Consider the following 20,674-nt stretch of genomic DNA (forward strand, 5'->3'; position numbering starts at 1 on the left):
CTCCTATATATATTTTTGTATTCATTTAAAAAACAAATCCCAGCCCCCGTCCCCGCTGGATTCCTTTTGTCTTCTGCAAGGCCATCATTGTAAAAAATAATTTGTTCTTAACGGGCTTGCCTAGTTAAATAAAGGTTAAATAAATAAAATAGATAATAACCGACACTCTTAGATTAGAATAAAAATACAATTCTTTATGTTTTGTACTTTTCTGTTAGAGGACTACAGTAAAACTTTAGCTCCAATACCATTGTTTTTTTCTCTTCAAACATCTCGTCAGCAAATTTGTTTGACGATTTGTAACTCATTGTGATTGCTGTTTGAATAACCTTGCATTGACTTTCTGGACAAAGCTTGATTGATAGATTGAACAATGGAGAGAGCTGATGAGCTGAATAACTTGTTTTAAATGAAGACTTCAGCTGAATCTCTACATGAATACTAGGCATTCACATGAAGACACATCCTGTCTTTCAGTCACCTCATTGTCACGCCCTGACCTTAGAGAGCCTTTTTTATTCTCTATTTTGTTAGGTCAGGGTGTGACTTGGGTGGGCATATCTATGTTTATATTTCTTTGTTGGCCTAGTATGGTTCCCAATCAGAGGCAGCTGTTTATCGTTGTCTCTGATTGGGGATCATACTTAGGCAGCCCTTTTTCCCCACCTGTGATTGTGGGATCTTGTTTTTGTATAGCTGCTGTAAAGCCTGCAGAACGTTACGTTCGGTTTTTGTATTTTGTTGGTGTTCATCTAATAAAGGAAAGATGTACGCTTCCCACGCTGCACCTTGGTCTCATTCCAACAAAGTACGTAACACTCATATACATTTTATGAAATACAAACATGAGTACATCAGCAGCAGTACAACAAGGGGAAATAAAATTATGGAATGATATGAGCACACATCTCTACTCAGATGACCTGTACCCAGATCAGCTTTAGGACTAGGATGAGACATGCAGGAATGATATCCTAAAAGACTAGAAAATCTCCAATCTACTGCTTGGACAAACTGCACATTAAGACCTGAGGGAAATGGCACAGAGCAGGATCAAGGAGTTAGCTACCTTGCTTTGATAAACAGATATACTGTAGCTCTTGATTTTATGATTCCAGATCCTGCTTTGTGATAACCCCCCTGGGTTACATACACACAGTACAGCACCAACCTGTGAGAATCATATTGCATCACACAAAACCGGTATGCCTAGGTGACAGACTGACAGTTCATCCACTTAACAACACTAGTATCAGTGTTGCCAATGACAACATGCTGACGAAAGCAGAGAAAGACACTGGTATCCAGGCTACATAAAAACAACACGATAAACGTATTTCAAATCAAATCAGCAGTCATTCAGATATTGTAAATCAGTCTTGGTTTATGAATCAACATGGAACTCATACCTTTTTGCCTCCCAACAATGATAACTGTAGAGGTCATTAAATGAGGAAACGGATAGGAATAGTATAATTCTCAAGTCAGTGATTGACTAATACAGTAAATAGCATTATAGCCTCATACAGCCATTCTCCACCAGTAGATATGTATTAGCTTAGGCCCAAGATATGTGTGACGGATTAATCAACATGCTAGTATTCATGAAAAATTACCATGGCTATTTATGGTTGTATAACATAAACATGCAGACAGGTTGTTGTGGTTTTACAATAGTGGCTCTGCCTAGAAAACAAATCCAGTGCATGAACTTAACTTGAACAACTGTAGTTATATCCAGGATATGACACATATCATAACCATCAATACACACAAATGTCCTGATTCATAGCCACACTATCAGTCAATGATAATGACCTTGATGACGTGTGTGTAGTACATGAGAGATGTCTAACTTGGAGGCTACAGTAACACACACACGCACAGCAATAAATAAACTCATCATAACACAAATACATTTGACACACACACATCCACTAACAACAGATCACCAGTCTGGTATACCCCTCACATCAATGGAAAATAAATCTTTTCAGCCTACAACCCTGTGTCATTTGAGTCTGTAGACAACATATGTAAGTGTATGTATTGGACAATAAAAAGTGCTTTGTTATGATTTTGTTCTCTGAGAAATTGAACCGTAACAACTGAAGTGCAAATAATCTAGAAGAGACTACAAGTGGTGAATCATGTTTAAGTAAGGCTGCAACATTTCGGGAACTTTCAATAAATTCCCTGGTTTTCCCGAAATTCCGGTTGGAAGATTCCCGGAATAAGCAGGAAATCCGGTATCCAACAACCAACCAGGATTTCTGGAAAATCAGGGAATTTATTGAATGTTTCTGGAATTTTGCCACCCTAAGTCCACTACCAAAGTCAAAAGTGTAGTAAGTGACATTTCAATAACTCTACAATAAAGTAAAGTAATGAACTTCTTTATGATTTACAATTTCAATTGGCAAGCCTAAACTACAACTTCAGTTTGTAATACAGTATTCATAAAAAATTGACAAAAGAAAAACATTTCTTTCTCCAAGTCTACATCTGTGGCGGTCAACCATTACCTGACAGTGAGATACCATATGTAGACTTGTTCACCAGCTGTGTGTGTATGTATGATGACTTTCAGAGAGCCTAGAAGCTATACAGTAGTACCCTCACATTCACCTCTGGACCTCATTGCTCCCCTATAATCAGGGACTGATTTAGACCTGGGACACCAGGTGGTTGCAATTAATTATCAGGTACAACAGGAAACCAGCAGGCTTCATACCTCGTAGGGTAAGAGCTCAATTCCCCTAAATAATGCTATGACCCTCCTGACACCAACTGAAACAGGGTCCACCTAGAAACAGTGGTATTTTGCCCTCTGCAGACTGCAACAATGTTACAGCAGCTTAAAAGCAAAGAGTCAATCCAATGAGCCTTATAAGGTCAACTTTGGGACCTTCTGGAGTTTCATGAATATATTAGAGTATTCCATCTTGTTGCTGTACATACAAGTTAAATATCTAACTGTTATTCACAACCCAGGTACATTTCGTGCTTCAATTTGTTTTAGGACTATTGGTTCATTCTTTCTGTTTACCGGAGGGAAAGCTATAAGAAGAGGAAGGCACTTCAATATAAGCTTTATATTTGCCCACCTAGCTGTATTTGATGTTCAGTAGGTAAACTGAGTTCCCTTTACTACAAAACTATTGTTATAAATATAATAATAAACCAAAGAATATAGGGAATTATTTATGCAGCCAGTGTAAAGCTTTTCACGTTTAGTCACCAAGAGGGACGAGGACAGGCAAGAAAGGCCTGGTGTTTCTAGGTTCTGTGGATGTTGCTCTGCTGTTGTAAGTTGTTTAGCTGTTGTTGTGGTGGTGGTTGTTCTTGTTGACATTCCCTCTTCCTCTCAGGATGACAGCCACCAGGCTGTAAGCTCTACCCTGATAGGTGGATGGAGCTCCATGTCGCTCCCTGTCAACGATGACCCTCAGGAGACCACTGGAGTCATGTCCCAGAGCTGTTGACTCACACACACACATAAGCTGTATAAAAAAGCAGACTCCTTCATACACATATACGCACCCAAGAAAATACTTTGTATAAATGTATCCTCCTGTATTAGATACAAAGTGTCTGGTCGTGTCTGTCTCACCTTGACGACTTTGTCGGCCCCAGAGGTCAGCAGCCAGCCTGTGGTGGGCTCGTAGTGCATGTAAACTATGCTGTGCTTGCTGTCATGGAATGTCGCCGTGGGCGCCCGGCTGTAAGACGGGGAGGGGGGAAAACAGTTATCACCAAACGTATAGGAAAAAACAAAGGATCACCATACCAATAGGACATCGGATCCACCGAGCCAACAGAGGCCCTCGTCGATCCCCGCGACAGCTCCCTGCGACAGCCCCCCCTCTCCGAGGCAGTGGCCCTATAGGCAACAGTACTCCTAGCAGCACCCCCACCCCCCATACCATGGGATGCTCCATGGTAAGACATGTAACTATTGAGGATGCCAGAACCTTGTGCTTTCCTGGAGCGAAAATTCATGATATTTTAGTGAAGCTTCCCACAATCCAGAAGCACAATTGGCACAGCGTCGTCCAGGGTGGGCCGTCATTGAAAATAAGAATTTGTTCTTAACTGACTTGCGTAGTTAAATAAAAAGGTTAAATAAATAAGAAAATAGCCCATGGGTCTAACTGCATCAGCAGACTCCTCCAAATGCATCACTGGCTGAAAATGTACTGTGCCTCAGTGGAAGTGGCGTTCATTGACAATTTTGACCGGTTCTGGAAAATGAGGGATTGTTTCAGTGAGGACAGAATACATCCCAACTACCGCGGCGCACAGGCTCTCTTCCAGCATAAAACAGCTGCTTACTCTGACAGTCACAGCCCAAGCCCTCATGAGTCTATCACCTTCCCTCCACCACAGCAGCAGAAATCGGTGCTGTCTCAGGTAATCCCTACCATTATATCACAGCGCCATCCTAAGACTGTTACAGATGTTCATATTCCAAGATGTTGTCAGTCATAATCTTGTACCCATAAAGTTGATTCCCATTGTTAGCTCCATGACCGTTAAATCAAATGGGAAGCCCACTGTGGCTAGCACAAGCTCAACCAGAGCTATTAGTTCAAATGTGAATTCCATAAATACGGATATTCCCTTGGTTATCAAATCAGGTAAGAGGATTGGGATGTTGCACTTAAACGTGCAGAGTTTGATTTAAAATAAGGACCTTGTTGATACCAGTAATATTGTGCCTATAAACCTGAATTACACTGTTAGCAAAAACTGTCTGGACTATTAGGAAGCCCACTGTGTGCAGCTCACCCAGTACTATTGGCTCAAATGGAAATATCATTGACATGTCTACCTCTGATAGTTATTTTTGTGCTTTCCTTGGGAAGCCTAACACGCAGCACAGAAAAGGGCTAAAAATAGCCCACATCAAACAAATTCATAAAATCGATAACTTTCTAACAGTAGGCAACATTCATATGCCCCTTTTATTCTTTGTCCCCAACATTCATCTGCTCCTTTTATTCTTTGTCCCCAAAGCTCTAGGCGACCAGTTTTGATAGCTTTTAGCCGTACCCTCATCCTACTCCTCCTCTGTTCCTCGGGTGATGTGGAGGTAAACCCAGGCCCTGCGTGTCCCCAGGCACCCTCATTTGTTGACTTCTGTGATTGAAAAAGCCTTGGTTTCATGCATGTCAACATCAGAAGCCTCCTCCCTAAGTTTGTTTTACTCACTGCTTTAGCACACTCCGCCAACCCTGATGTCCTTGCAATGTCTGAATCCTGGCTTAGGAAGGCCACCAAAAATTCTGACATTTCCATACCCAACTACAACTTTTTCCGTCAAGATAGAAATGCCAAAGGGGGAGGAGTTGCAATCAACTGCAATGATAGCCTGAAAAGTTCTGTCATGCTTTCCAGGTCTATACCCAAACTGTTCGAACTTGTAATTAAAAAAATTAATCTCTCCAGAAATAAGTCTCTCACTGTTGCCGCCTGCTATCGACCCCCCTCCGCTCCCAGCTGTGCCCTGGACACCATTTGTGAATTGATCGCCCCCCATCTAGCTTCAGAGTTCGTTCTGTTAGGTGACCTAAACTGGGATATGCTTAACACCCCGGCAGTCCTACAATCTAAGCTAGATGCCCTCAATCTCACACAAATCATCAAGGAACCCACCAGGTACAACCCTAAATCCGTAAACATGGGCACCCTCATAGACATTATCCTGACCAACTTGTCCTCCAAATACACCTCCTCTGTCTTCAATTAGGATCTCAGTGATCACTGCCTCATTGCCTGTATCCGCTATGGGACTGAGGTCAAACGACCACCACTCATCACTGTCAAACGCTCCCTAAAACACTTCTGCGAACAAGCCTTTCTAATCGACCTGGCCCGGGTATCCTGGAAGGATATTGACCTCATCCCGTCAGTCGAGGATGCCTGGTCATTCTTTAAAAGTAATTTCCTCACCATCTTAGATAAGCATGCCCCGTTCAAAAAATGCAGAAATAAGAACAGATATAGCCCTTGGTTCACTCCAGACCTGACTGCCCTTGACCAGCACAAAAACATAATGTGGCGGACTGCAATAGCATCGAAATGTCCCCGCAATATGCAACTGTTCAAGGAAGTCTATTGTATTGTATTACTATTGTAAAGTGGTTGTTCCACTGGATATCATAAGGTGAATGCACCATTTTGTAAGTCGCTCTGGATAAGAGCGTCTGCTAAATGACTTAAATGTAATGTAATGTAATGTAAGTCAGGAACCAATACACGCTGTCAGTCAGGAAAGCAAAGGCTAGCTTTTTCAAGCAGAAATTTGCATCCTGTAGCTCTAACTCCAAAAAGTTTTGGGACACTGTAAAGTCCATAAAGAACAAGAGCACCTCCTCCCAGCTGCCCCCTGCACTGAGGCTAGGTAACACGGTCACCACCGAAAAATCCATGATAATCGAAAATTTCAATAAGCATTTCCCCGCAGCTACTCGCCCAAGCCTCCCCAGCTTCTCCTTCACCCAAATCCAGATAGCAGATGTTCTGAAATAGCTGCAAAACCTGGACCCGTACAAATCAGCTGGGCTAGACAATCTGGACCCTCTCTTTCTAAAACTATCCGCCGCCATTGTTGCAGCCCCTATTACCAGTCTGTTCAACCTCTCTTTCGTATCGTCCGAGATCCCTAAAGATTGAAAAGCTGCCGCGGTCATCCCCCTCTTCAAAGGGGGTGACACCCTAGACCCAAACTGTTACAGACCTATTTCCATCCTGCCCTGCCTATCTAAAGTCTTCGAAAGTCAAGTTAATAAACAGATAACTGATTATTTCGAATCCCACCATACCTTCTCCGCTGTGCAATCCGGCTTCCGAGCCGGTCACGGGTGCACCTCAACCACGCTGAAGGTACTAAACGATATCATAACCGCCATCGATAAAAGACAGTACTGTGCAGCCGTCTTCATCGACCTGGCCAAGGCTTGAGACTCTGTCAATCACCGTATTCTTATCGGCAGACTCAATAGCCTTGGTTTCTCTAATGAATGCCTCGCCTGGTTCACCACCTACTTGGCAGACAGAGTTCAGTGTGTCAAATCAGAGGGCATGTTGTCCGGACCTCTGGCAGTCTCTATGGGGGTACCACAGGGTTCAATTCTCGGGCCAAGTCTTTTCTCTGTATATATCAATGATCTCGCTCTTGCTGCTTGCGATTCCCTGATCCACCTCTACGCAGACGACACCATTCTATATACTCCTTGTACGCTGTGCTAACAAACCTCCAAACGAGCTTCAATGCCATACAACACTCCTTCCGTGGCCTCCAACTGCTCTTAAACACTAGTAAAACCAAATGCGTGCTTTTCAACCGTTCGCTGCCCGCACCTGCCCGCCCGACTAGCATCCCCACCCTGGACGGTTCCGACCTAGAATATGTGGACAACTATAAATACCTAGGTGTCTGGTTAGACTGTAAACTCTCCTTCCAGACCCACATTAAACATCTCCAATCCAAAATCAAATCTAGAATCGGCTTTCTATTTTGCAACAAAGCCTCCTTCACTCACGCCGCCAAACTTACCCTAGTAAAACTGACTATCCTACCGATCCTCGACTTCGGCGAGGTTCCATTACTCTACTCAGCAAACTGGATGCAGTCTATCACAGTGCCATCCGTTTTGTTACCAAATCACCTTACACCACCCACCACTGTGACCTGTATGCTCTAGTCGGCTGGCCCTCGCTACATATTCGTCGCCAGACCCACTGGCTCCAGGTCATCTATAAGTCTATGCTAGGTAAAGCTCCGCCTTATCTCAGTTCACTGGTCACGATAACAACACCCACCCGTAGCACACGTTCCAGCAGGTATATCTCACTGATCATTCCCAAAGCCAACACCTAATTTGGCCACCTTTCCTTCCAGTTCTCTGCTGCCAGTGACTGGAACGAATTGCAAAAATCGCTGAAGTTGGCGACTTTTATTTCCCTCACCAACTTTAAACATCAGCTACCTGAGCTGCTAACCGATCGCTGCAGCTGAACATAGTCCATCTGTAAATTGCCCACCCAATCTACCTACCTCATCCCCATACTGTTTTTATTTTATTTACTTTTCTGCTCTTTTGCACACCAGTATTTCTACTTGCACATCATCATATGCTCATTTATCACTCCAGTGTTAATCTGCTAAATTGTAATTATTCGCTCCTATGGCCTATTTATTGCCTACCCCCTCATGCCTTTTGCACACACTGTATATAGACTTTCTTTTTTTTCTACTGTGTCATTGACTTGCTTGTGTTATTGGCTTGTTTATTGTTTACTCCATGTGTAACTCTGTGTTGTTGTCTCTGTTACACTGCTTCGCTTTATCTTGGCCAGGTCGCAGTTGTAAATGAGAACTTGTTCTCAACTAGCCTACCTGGTTAAATAAAGGTGAAATAAAAAAATAAAAAATATACTGGGTATCTCTGAAACTCTCTTAGATAATTCATTTGATGACACAATGGTAGCAACACATGGTTATAACATCTACAGATGAGACAGAAATGCCAATGGGGAAGGTGTTGCTGTATATATTCAGAGTCATATTCATGTAAAGCTTAGAGAGGATCTCAAATCAAATGCTGTTGATTTAATATAATTTCAGCTGCCTCACCTAAAGCCTATTCTTGTGGGAAGTTGCTATAAGGACCCCCGAGTGCTAACAGTCAGTATCTGGATAACATGCGTGAAATGCTTGAAAGTGTATGTGATATCAACAGAGGTCTATTTTCTGGGTGACCTAAATATTGACTGGTTCTCATCAAGCTGTCCACTCAAGAAAGCTTCAAACTGTAACCAGTGCCTGTAATCTGGTTCAGGTTATTAGTCAACCTACCAGGGTATTTACAAACAGTACAGGTACTAAATCATCCATGTGTATTGATCACATCTTTACTAATGCTGCAGAAATCTGCTCTAAAGCAGTATCCTCACCCATCTGATGTAGCGATCATAATATAGTGGCCATATCTAGAAAAAACAAAGTTCCAAAGGCTGGGCTTAAAAAAGTGTACAGGAGATCATACAAAATGTTTTCTAGGGATTCCTATGTTGAAGATGTAAAAAATATTTGCTGGTCTTTTGTGTTTAATGTGGAGCAACCAGATACCGCACTTATGGAATTGCTTCTTCCAGTTACCAATAAGCATTCAGCCATTGAGAAACTGACTGTCAAAACTGCTAAATCCCAGTGGATTAATGAGGAATTGAAAAACGATATGGTTAAGAGGGTCAAGGAAAAAGGTATGTCAATTAAGTCTGGCAGCACAGCTGATTGGAAAACATACTGTAAATTAAGAAGTCATGTGACTAATCAAAAATAAGAAACAGTACCTCGAAACAAAGATAAATGATAAAGGATGATGGTAAAAAGCTTTGGAGTACCTCAAACTCTGCTCCATCCTTCATTGAATCAAATGACTCATTCATCACAAAACCCTCTGATATTGCCTACTACTTGAATAACTTTATCAATGCCCAAATTAGCAAACTTACATGCTGACCACAGCGCTCGGGTCGCGTGCGCGAGCGTTGCAAAATAAATGTACACATACATGTTATTCAATCATTGCACCCACACTGCTCGCACACCTTAGCGAGCGTCTGCATGGCCAGGTGCTAAAATATAAAAAATTGTTTTATTTTATGACGCTCAACGCGCTGCAAGTCCGGCCTCTCCCATCTCCTCATTGGTTTTTAGGAGCAAATACCCATGTGGGTGATTGAAAGATGAACTTAGATCCACACTCCAGTAGGTTGTAGTAATGCTGTAAAGTTGGTTGCCAACCACCATATAAAGTCCAAAGAAGAAAAATAAGCCTTAAGGAAGGAGACATGACGAGAAAGTAATTTGGTTGACCGTTTTATCTGTGGATTAACTGTCGGAGTTGAGGACCTTGTGCATTTCAGGTAAAATAACAACCCAATGTTTACATACCAGGATAAATTAGCTAGCAACAGCAAGCTAGCTAGCCAAATTGCCATAAATGTTTAATGCTTTTTGACCTGACCCCAAATTAATATAATTGGTTCAGAGTTTGTTTGATATTTTAACCTGCGTGTCCTGATCGCTTCTGGTGTGAGTGAACAAAATCAACGTGCGCACGATGGCCGGTTTGGTCAGCATGTTAGGCATGACATGCCAACAACAAACTTAGTCTTCATATTCATGCAGAACTAACCTGATAATGAAAGACAAGCATTGTAATTTTGAATTCTGTAAAGTGAGTGTGGAAGAGGTGTGTGACCTCAGACCTGGAGAGATGCAAAAATCATTCAGCTACCCAAGAAGAGCAAAGCACCCTTTACCTGGTTCAAACACCCGACCAATCAGCCTACTACCGGCTCTTAGTAAACTTTTGGAAAAAATTGTGTTTGACCAGATACAATTTTATTTCACTGTAAACTGATTAACAGCAGCATGCTGTTATGGGGAAGGTCGCCTAACATGTATGGCACAGAACGGTGTACAGCACTGACACACCGACACAAAAGACCGATGATTGGATGAAAGAAATTAATAAGAAGATTGTGGGAGCTGTATTGTTAAGACTTCAGTTCAGCTTTCGATATTATCGATCATAATATGTTGCTGAAAAAAAGTATGTGTTATGGCTTTACATACTCTGCTATCTTGTGGATAGAGAGCTACCTATCTAAATAAGTATTTTCTTTAAAAATATACTTAAGCATCAAAAAGTTAATGTAATTGCTAAAATATACATAAGTATCAAAAGTAAAAGTATTAATAATTTCAAATTCCTTATATTAAGCAAACCAGACTGCACAATTTTATTTTTATTAAAGAATAGTCAGGGGATACACTCCAACACTCAGACATAATCTTAACGCTACAGTATTCAATGACATTCTAGATGATTCTGTGCTTCCAACTTTGTGGCAACAGTTTGGGGTAAGGCCCTTTCCTGTTTCAGCATGACAATGCCCCCGTGCACAAAGCGAGGTCCATAAAGAAATGGTTTGTCGAGATCGGTGTGGAAGAACTTGACTGGCCTGTACAGAGCCCTGACCTCAACCCCATCGAACACCTTTGGGATGAAATGGAACGCCGACTACGAGCCAGGCGTAATCACCCAACATCAGTGCCCAACCTCACTAATGCTCTTGTGGCTGAATGGATGCTCCAATATCTAGTTGAAAGCCTTCCCTGAAGAGTGGAGGCTGTTATAGCAGCAAAGGGGGACCAACTCCATATTAATACCCATGATTTTGAAATGAGATGTTCGACTTAAGTACTTTACACCACTGATGTTATTAGCTTTTTTGTGCACAGTTGTGTGTGTTACTCACTCCTCCTCTGTGATGGACTCATGGCAGCTGTCACACACCCGCACCTCGAACTCGAAGCCCATGAGAGGGATGGTGGAGCGCTTGGCAGAGCACTTTCCACACACAGCCTGCCCACACTTCCTGCAGTGGTGCTGGGGGAGAGGAGATAGGATATACTGAGGCTTGGGTTGGGCCTACTCGGCTGGAAGATAACGACAATGTGCATATATCTCACTCATGTAGACTCACAAACAGATGAGGCCACACCAGGGCTGTTTTTCTGTATTTCACCATGCCATAGGAAGAACATAAAATAAGGACTTCTCCTGCTCTTTTGTGGACAATAGGTGAACTACACCCCAGAGTGACAGTGACAGTATGGAGCCCACTGTACCTGGCGCAGGCCGATCTTCTTACTGTCCCACATCTGTTTGAAGTTCCAGAAGAATGGTTGCTCACACTTCTGACACGAGTCACTGTCCAGCCACTCTGGGGTCTGTGGGAACACACAGATAGACAGGTTGAAAACAGACCTTGAATACAGTAATTTTCTAGAATCAGCTTTCCCTTTCTCAATCCTACCTTTAACCATTGGGAGTTAATAAAGGGAACTGACCCATAATCAGTGCTTAGGTATAACCTAAGTGAGAGATGGTTAGAGCCAACCAAAGCCATAGGTAGTCTACACAGATTCAGCAAACTACCTGCCATGTTGGCACTGAACACCTCATTTGCATTCAGTACATGAACATTCAAATTTTCATTCAGAGTTTGTCATTCTCTCTGTCTGTGCATCTATGGCTGTGGTTTAAAGCCACTCGGTCTGTTTCAGGTCTATCTCTCACACCCCCCCGCCATCCGTCTCACTGCCTTGAGGTTTCTCTTCCTCCCTCCTTCTGCTCCATCCCTCTATCTTTATCAGTCCATCCCTCCCTCACCTCCTGTCTGGTCACGTCCATGTTCCAGATGACGATGCCGCCGTCTGAGCTGCAGGAGATCAGTTGACGTGTGTGTGGCGCATAGCACAGGCCCTGGACCTTATCACTGCATAGTTAACACACACACACACACACACAGTATATAAAGCTTGATTTCACGATTACATTTCACACATTCTATCCACAAGTGCTCTCGGTTTTCCATTTTGCGGACTCAGACACCTTCTCCAACTGCATGACTGTACATGTATCAGCCTAAAGTTATGGATCATTACTCAACAGAAACGCCCCTTAGGAGACTACTGGAGGCATTTCCACCGTTTCTAAGACTGTATCATCCAGATGAATACATTGGGGTTTTAATACTACATTGGGATTACATTTGAAGACTATATTGGACGACCATGTTGACGTTCAGTGTGCAAGTCTTACTTGTGTCCTTGCAGTTCTATGGCGGTGCCTTTGCGTCCCCCGATGTCCCACATGATGATGGAGTGATCTGAGCTGCCAGAGAACAACACTCTCTGGGCCGGGTCCCAACACAGTGCCGTCACGTTGCCTAGAGAGAGCAGAACACTTAACACACATTCTTTAGATCGTGCTGGAGATAACGAACATTCCCAGCCACTGGATCTTTAACTTGACCTGGTCAAGGCTGCACCAAGTGGAACAAACTAAAGAAACAAACTAAAACTGTTCACTGAGTTTCTACTTCTTGGTAAGACAGCAAATGCACATCCACCCCCCCATAACAGAAGGAGAACTTGATTATTTACTTGTAATTTTAAAATATGGTGCAAATTCATCACGTCAAATATATATATAAGCCAGTACACCAGGCACCAAATATTATCTATTGTCCTCTTAACACCCACTCAAGTCCCGTAGCTCTTCCACCATCCCATGTACATATAACTGTTTATTATTGTGAAAGTAAATTACCACCAAAAAGTAAGAAAGAGCAGAAAAGTAGGGTAAAAAGAAAGAAAAATGATTTAAAGAAAATAGGGAGAAGTCAAAACAAGAGACGACCAGACAGGACAAGACGGGACAGGAGGGGGCAACAAAGGACCAGACTAGTAGATAAGTTGCCAGTTAGAAGAGATATAATAATTAGGTAGGAAGTGCCATATTTGGGGTTGCCTGGGGGCAGTGTAGGATAGAAATGGTTCCAAGATTGTGTAAAAGTCCTTCAGTTTGTTATTTAGTTTGAAGATGGATATCTCCAGGGAGGCTAGGTCAGACCATAAACTAAGCCAGTGTATGGTTGAAACATTGGATCTGCTTTTCGAGTTGAACAGTATCACTTTTTTTCTGATTGTTAATGAGATCAAAATAGTCCTTAGAAGAAACACAGGGGTCGTCATCATCAAAATAGTGTAGTATACAGAGTGAAGGGGATGAAAACATGGTAATATGGAGGATGACAGACAATGCTGAGAACTTTTTTCCAGTAATTCTCAATGATGGGACAAAGCCAGAACGCATGGAGATGAGTGTTGGGAAGGTCTTTTTGGCAGAAAAGTCACAGAAGCGAATCAACAAGCCCCATCAGCCACCAAGTTCCATAGATATTGTGGAATTTATGTAGGACTTTGTACTGGATAAGTTTAATTTTCTTATTACATGAGATGCTGTGGGCGGTAGTAAATACTTTCTTCTGGGCTTCCCTGTTAAGGGAGATGTCCAAATCGCTGGTTCCATTTCTCTAGGGAGGATGGAGCATCACCTACTCCTGTCAGTTTTTGAAACATTTCGGAAGTAATATTTATTGAACTTGGGTTGTCTAAGAGCAATCGGCTTAGCTCTGAGCTATGTTGTTGCTTCGGATTGAATTGCGATTTAGATTTAAGTAGGTGTTTAATCTGTAGGTACTGAACACTTGAGGAGCTATTCAAATGAATCCTTTTCTATATCTATACTGAACAAAAATATAAAACGCAACATGCAACAATGTCAACGATTTTACTGAGTTATAGTTCATAGAAGGAAATGAGTCAATTGAAATAAATGAATTAGGCCCTAATCAATAGATGTCATGACTGGGCAGGGGCGCAGCCATGGGGAGCCAGGCCCACCCAATCAGAATGAGTTTTCCCCCACAAAAGGGCTTTATTAGAGACAGAAATAGTCCTCAGTTTTATCAGCTGACCGGGTGGATGGTTTCAGACGATCCTGCATGTGAAGAAGCCGAATATGGTGGTCCTGGGCTGGTTACATGAGGTCTGCGGTTATGAGGCCAGTTGGACATACTGCAAAATTCTCTAAAACGGCGTTGGAGGCGGCTTACGGTAGAGAAATTAACATTAAATTCTTTGGCAACAGCTCTGGTGGACATTCCTGAAGTCAGTATGCCAATTGCATGCTCCCTCAAAACCTGGAGACATCTGTGGCATTGTGTTGTGTGACATTTTAGAGTGGCCTTTTATTGTCCCCAGTACAAGGTGCACTTGTGTAATGATCATGCTGTTTAATCAGCTTCTTGATATGCCACACCTATCAGGTGGATGGATTATCTTGGCAAATGAGAAATGCTCACTAACAGAGATGTAAACTAATTTGTGCACACAATTTGAGAGAAATACACGTTTTGTACATATGGAAAACTTCTCGGATCTTTTATTTCAGTTCATGAAACATGGGACCAACACTTTACATGTTGCGTTTATATTTTTGTTCAGTACTTAAATTAAATGTCCTTTATCAAGTAACTGGTGGATGCTTGTCCATGCTTCCAGTGTATTTAATGTAAAGGGATTGGAAAAGGGCAGTTTTTCAACAGATTGAAAAATATTGGGAAGATCTTGAATCTTAAGTGGTTTTACGCAGGAGTCTTCTATATCAATCCAGGAAGGAGAGTTTACACTTCGATAATTGAGTCATTTGGCTATGTTATTAATTTCAAAGGCCAAATAATAATTTAGAAAGTCTGGTGCTGCAAGTCTGCCATTGGTTTTACAGCATTGTAATATAGTAAGTTTAATTCTGGCCTTTCTCTGTCTCCAATAAAATCTTGAGATTTTATGAATGGTTAAGGGTATTAAGGGTATCAAACCATTTCTGTGGGGGGGGACACTGGAATCATTTTAAATGTATTAATACGACCAGCAAGAGACAGAGGAAGAGGTCCATCTTTCGAGATCCTCTTTGACCAATTTCAATAGTTGAGGGAAATTATATTCAAACAATAAAATAGATTTATAGGGAGGATCTCTGATTTGCCCCAGTTAATCTTATATCCTGAGATACTACAGAATGTGTTAATTGTTCAAGAGCAAGAACTTGTCAGACTTATTCCTGAGTTCATGGCTATTTAGTTGTGTTATAACTAAACGCCCGTTTCTGCCGAAATAAGAATTTATATAAGTTTGAGTCTGGCCTGTAATAGTCGCTTAGGAATATCATTGGTTTGAATGGATGCAAGGAGGGTATCAAGAGCATTGACATTTTTCTCAAGTTCCTATTTTATTTTCCTTCTTTTCTGAGCAGAATGAGATCATTTTTACTCTAAGTACAACTTTAGCAGTTTCCCATCGTAGCATTGGAAATTTGGGACATCAAAGATGCATTACTGATGAAAAGGTCTATACGGGAATACGTTTTATGATGAGGTGAGAAATAGGTATACTCTCTCGTCTGGATTGGTCCTGGGGCGCTTGTTGAATGCATGTGCCATGGGATCTGTCAACTAGTGGGTCAAGAACAGTGTTAAAGTCCCCAATTAGAATTCTTCTAAATGCTTGAAGACGAAATACAAAAATTGAGGACAGCCAGTATTGGGACCATATAAATTCAGTATGATTGTGTATGATTGATTGTTGATTGTACCATGAATTAAGATGAAGTGCCCTTCTGTCTTTAAAAAAAATAAATGCGTTTAAATAGTGTTTATTTTTTGAGGATGGCAACCCCTCTGCTCTTGGGAGTTAAAGGAAGAATAGTAAAATTGGCCTATTCACTTTATTTGTAATTTTTCATGTTCAAGGTCAGTTAGATGTGTTTCTTGTAATAAACATATGCTTGAGCACCCTCGTGTTTAATTCTTACTTATGTTCAGGTGTGTTTAACAGGCAGATAATTGCATAATGGCAAATGTGTAATAGGGTTGAATGGCGAGAACCCGGTTACCGAGATTTACCGCCCAAAACCACTCCCTTTTCCCGGAATAAATAACTGAGAGAAACCGGTAAATTATAATAAATTATTTATATGAACAGCATGGCGTGAAATGGAACAGTTCAATTATATTCCATGTCTAAATCTGGCTTCTCTACCACCTCTGCATGCTGAATCAACGCTCAGAGTGGGGACAGACCCATCTCAGTATGGAGCGCAGTTCACAATGCATGTAGACCTATCATTCCAACACGGTCACTTCTTTTTCTTGTGACAGGTAGGCCTACATTTGCTGCAGCATAGCCTATGCTACAGTAATCTAAAGACAGAATGCGTGTCTATTTTACCCATCTCCAAATAAAATCAAATTTTACTTGTCACATGCGCCAAATACAACAGGTGTAGTGAAATGCACCTTACAGTGAAATGCTTACTTACAAGCCCTTAAGCAACAATGCAGTTTAATAATACAAAAATAATAATAATAATTAAAGAGCAGCAGTAAAATAACAATAGAGAGGCTATATACAGTGGGTACTGGTTAGTCGAGGTAATTGAGTCCTCAACTGGCAGCGTCATTAATAAATAGTACACGCAAAACACCAGTCTCAACGTCACCAGCCTCAACGTCAACTGTGAAGAGGCGACTCGGGATGCTGGCCTTCTAGGCAGAGTTGCAAATAAAAAGCCATATCTCAGACTGGCCAATAAAAAGAAAAGATTAAGATGGGCAAAAGAACACAGACACTGGACAGAGGAACTCTGCCTTCAAAAGCAAGGACATTTCTAAGTGACCCCAAACTTTTGAATGGTAGTGTGTGTGTATATATTTACCACAAAAATATATGGGGGATTGGAAATGATGCAGACAATTACATTGACGGAAGCAACCATCTGCAATATCAAAGCTGATCCACCCACCAAAAAAAAGTTGTATAAAATAAAAAATACTAAAAAGACAAAAAAAATAATATGTAGTACTGACGGCAAAGGCAGATTAGCAACTCGTCGCCGGATCCTCACAAGGCACCCCGATCTCCTTCTACAAAACCTCTGTCTATTTCTCCTGCAAATGACGGGGATGAGGGCCTGTTCAGGTGTCTTGATTAAATCCCTCTTGTCCGACTCATTTAAAACAAAATATTCGTCCAGTTCAAGGTGAGTAATCGCTGTTCTGATGTCCAGAAGCTCTTTTCGGTCATAAGAGACGGGAGCAGCAACATTATGTACAAAATAAGTTACAAACCATGCAAAAATAAAACAAAATAGCACGGTTGGTTAAGAACCCATGAAACAGCCATCCCCTCCAGCGCCAACTTAACAATCTCCATCTGACTTTCAGGGTTACCTTGTTTTTTCAATTGTAAACATAACATTTTTTATTGCAGCTGCAGAGATTTAAAACATCCTTTCACTCGATTATCGTCGGTTTAAATCAGTGCACAGCGAGCACACTCCAGCAGTCTCTCCATCAACTCCATTCAAATTGCATCCATTTTTTTTTATCCTGGTCTAGATTGATATACAGTATAACCCTATACTAACCCTATACTAACCACTAGCGTAGCCTAGTGGTTAGAGTGTTGGACTAGTAACTGAAAGGTTGCAAGTTCAAATCCCCGAGCTGACAAGGTACAAATCTGTCGTTCTGCCCCTGAACAAGGCAGTTAACCCACTGTTCCTAGGCCGTCATTGAAAATAAGAATTTGTTCTTAACTGACTTGCCTAGTAAAATAAAGGTAAAAAAAAAATATATATATATATATATAAATAAAATAAAATAATACTGGAGGTCGACCGATTAATCGGAATGGGCGATTAATTAGGGCCGATTTCAAGTTTTCATAACAATCGGTAATTGTCCTTTTTGGACGCCAATTACATTGCACTCCACAAGGAGACTGTGTGGCAGGCTGACTACCTGTTACACGAGTGCAGCAAGGAGCCAAGGTAAGTTGCTAGCTAGCATTAAACTTATAAAAAACAATCAATCTTAACATAAATCACTAGTTAACTACACATGGTTGATGATATTACTAGGTTAACTAGCTTGTCCTGCGTTGCATATAATTGATGCGGCGCCTGTTAATTTATCATCGAATCACAGCCTACTTCGCCAAACGGGTGATGATTTAAGTGCATTTGCGAAAAAAGCACTGTCGTTGCACCAATGTACCTAACCATAAACATCAATGCCTTTCTTTAAAATCAATACACAAGTACATATTTTTAAACCTGCTCATTTAATTAATATTGCCTGCTAACATGAATTTCTTTTAACTAGGGAAATTGTGTCACTTCTCTTGCGTTCTGTGCAAGCAGAGTCAGGGTATATGCAGCAGTTTGGGCTGCCTGGCTCGTTGCGAACTGTGTGAAGACCATTAATTTGCCAGAATTGTACATAATTATGACATAACATTGAAGGTTGTGCAATGTAACAGCAATATTTAGACTTAGGGATGCCACCCGTTAGATAAAATACGGAACGGTTCTGTATTTCACTTAAAGAATAAACATTTTGTTTTCGAAATGATAGTTTCCGGATTTGCGCTGTTTAAGACTTCCAACCTATCAACTCCTGAGATTAGGCTGGCAATACTATAGTGCCTATAAGAACATCCAATAGTCAAAGGTATATGAAATACAAATGGTATAGAGAGAAATAGTCCTATAATTCCTATAATAACTACAACCGAAAATGTTACATTATTTATTTGAGACTAAATAGATTTTATTGATGTATTATATTAAGTTAAAATAAGTGTTCATTCAGTATTGTTGTAATTGTCATTATTACATACATATATAAAAAAAATCTTTATTTATAGATATTTTTGTAATTTATTGATTTATTATTATTATTTATTGATTTTTTAAAATCGGCTGATTGATCGGTATCGGCGATGGAAAATCATAAAATCGGTCGACCTCTACTCTATACAGTGCATTTGAAAAGAATTTTAGACCCCTTGACTTTTTCCACATTTTGTTATGTTACAGCCTTATTCTAAAATGTATTAAATTATTTTTTTCCTCCTCAATCTACACACAAAAACCCATAATGACAAAGTAAAAACGAAGGAATTGTCCGTAGACTTCCAAGGCAGGATTGTGTCGAGGCACAGATGTGGGGAAGGGCACAGAAACATTTATGCAGTATTGAAGGTCTCCAAGAACACAGTGGCCTCATCATTCTTAACTGGAAGAAGTTTGGAACCACCAAGACTCTATCCTAGAGTTGGCCGCCCGGGCCAAACTGAGCAATCGGGAGAGAAGGGCCTTGGTCAGGGAGGTGACCAAGAACCCGATGGTCACTCTGACAGAACTCTAGATTCCCTCTGTGGAGATGGGAGAACATTCCAGAAGGACAACCATCTCTGCAGCACTCCACCAATTAGGCCTTTATGAGTGGCTAAACAGAAGCCAATCCTCAGTAAAAGAGTAAAAGGCACACGACAGCCTGCTTGGAGTTTGCCAAAAGTCACCTAAAGACTCTCAGACCATGAGAAACAAGATTTTCTGTTTTGATGAAACCAAAATTGAACTCTTTGGCCTGAATGCCAAGTGTCACGTCTGGAGGAAACCTGGCACCATCCCTGCGGTGAAGCATGGTGGTGGCAGCATCATGCTGTGGGGATGTTTTTCAGCGGCAGGGATTGGAAGACTAGTCAGGATCAAGGCAAAGATGAACGGAGCAAATTACAGAGAGATCCTTGATGGAAACCTGCTCCAGAGCGCTCAGGACCTCAGACTGGGGCGAAGGTTCACCTTCCAAAAGGTGAACGACACTAAGCACACAGCCAAGACAATGCCAGAGTGACTTCGGGACATGTCTCTGAATGTCCTCAAGTGGCCCAGCCAGAGCCCAGACTGGAACCCAATCGAACATCTCTGGAGAGACCTGAAAATAGCTGTGCAGAGCTTGAGAGGATCTGCAGAGAAGAATGGGAGAAACTCCCCAAATACAGGTGGTCCAAGCTTGTAGCGTCATACCCAAGAAGACTTGAGGCTGAAATCGCTGCCAAAATGTGCTTTAACAAACTACTGAGTAAAGCGTCTGAATACTTATGTAAATGTGATATCAGTTTTAAAAAAGTATATAAATTAGCAAAAATGGCAACAACAAAAAAATGTTTTTGCTTTGTCATTATGGGGTATTGTGTGTAGATTGATGAGGGGAAAAAACGATTTAATACATTTTAGAATAAGGCTGTAACCTAACAAAATGTGGAAAAAGTCCAGGGGTTTGAATACTTTCAGAAGGCACTGTATCCTAGCCTACTCTTTCAGGTAATAAATTCAAT

General features: G+C 41.3%; 1 protein-coding gene across 1 annotated transcript in view; it reads right to left on the reverse strand.

Moving 5' to 3' along the window:
• Positions 1–813: 813 nt before the first annotated feature.
• The window catches only part of LOC106586501 (WD repeat and FYVE domain-containing protein 2), a 40,197-nt gene continuing 20,336 nt past the window's right edge, over positions 814–20,674 (reverse strand). The window contains exons 7-12 of the mRNA XM_014173877.3: positions 12,687–12,813; positions 12,255–12,360; positions 11,711–11,812; positions 11,338–11,468; positions 3,614–3,722; positions 814–3,478 (exon numbers count right to left, since the gene is read on the reverse strand). Coding sequence (XP_014029352.2) covers positions 3,449–3,478; positions 3,614–3,722; positions 11,338–11,468; positions 11,711–11,812; positions 12,255–12,360; positions 12,687–12,813 — 605 coding nt within the window. The 3' untranslated portion in view covers positions 814–3,448. The remainder of the gene's footprint in view (positions 3,479–3,613; positions 3,723–11,337; positions 11,469–11,710; positions 11,813–12,254; positions 12,361–12,686; positions 12,814–20,674) is intronic.

The sequence above is a fragment of the Salmo salar genome, chromosome 25, assembly GCF_965601325.2.
Source record: "Salmo salar chromosome 25, fSalSal1, whole genome shotgun sequence".
Classification (NCBI taxonomy): Eukaryota; Metazoa; Chordata; class Actinopteri; order Salmoniformes; family Salmonidae; genus Salmo; species Salmo salar.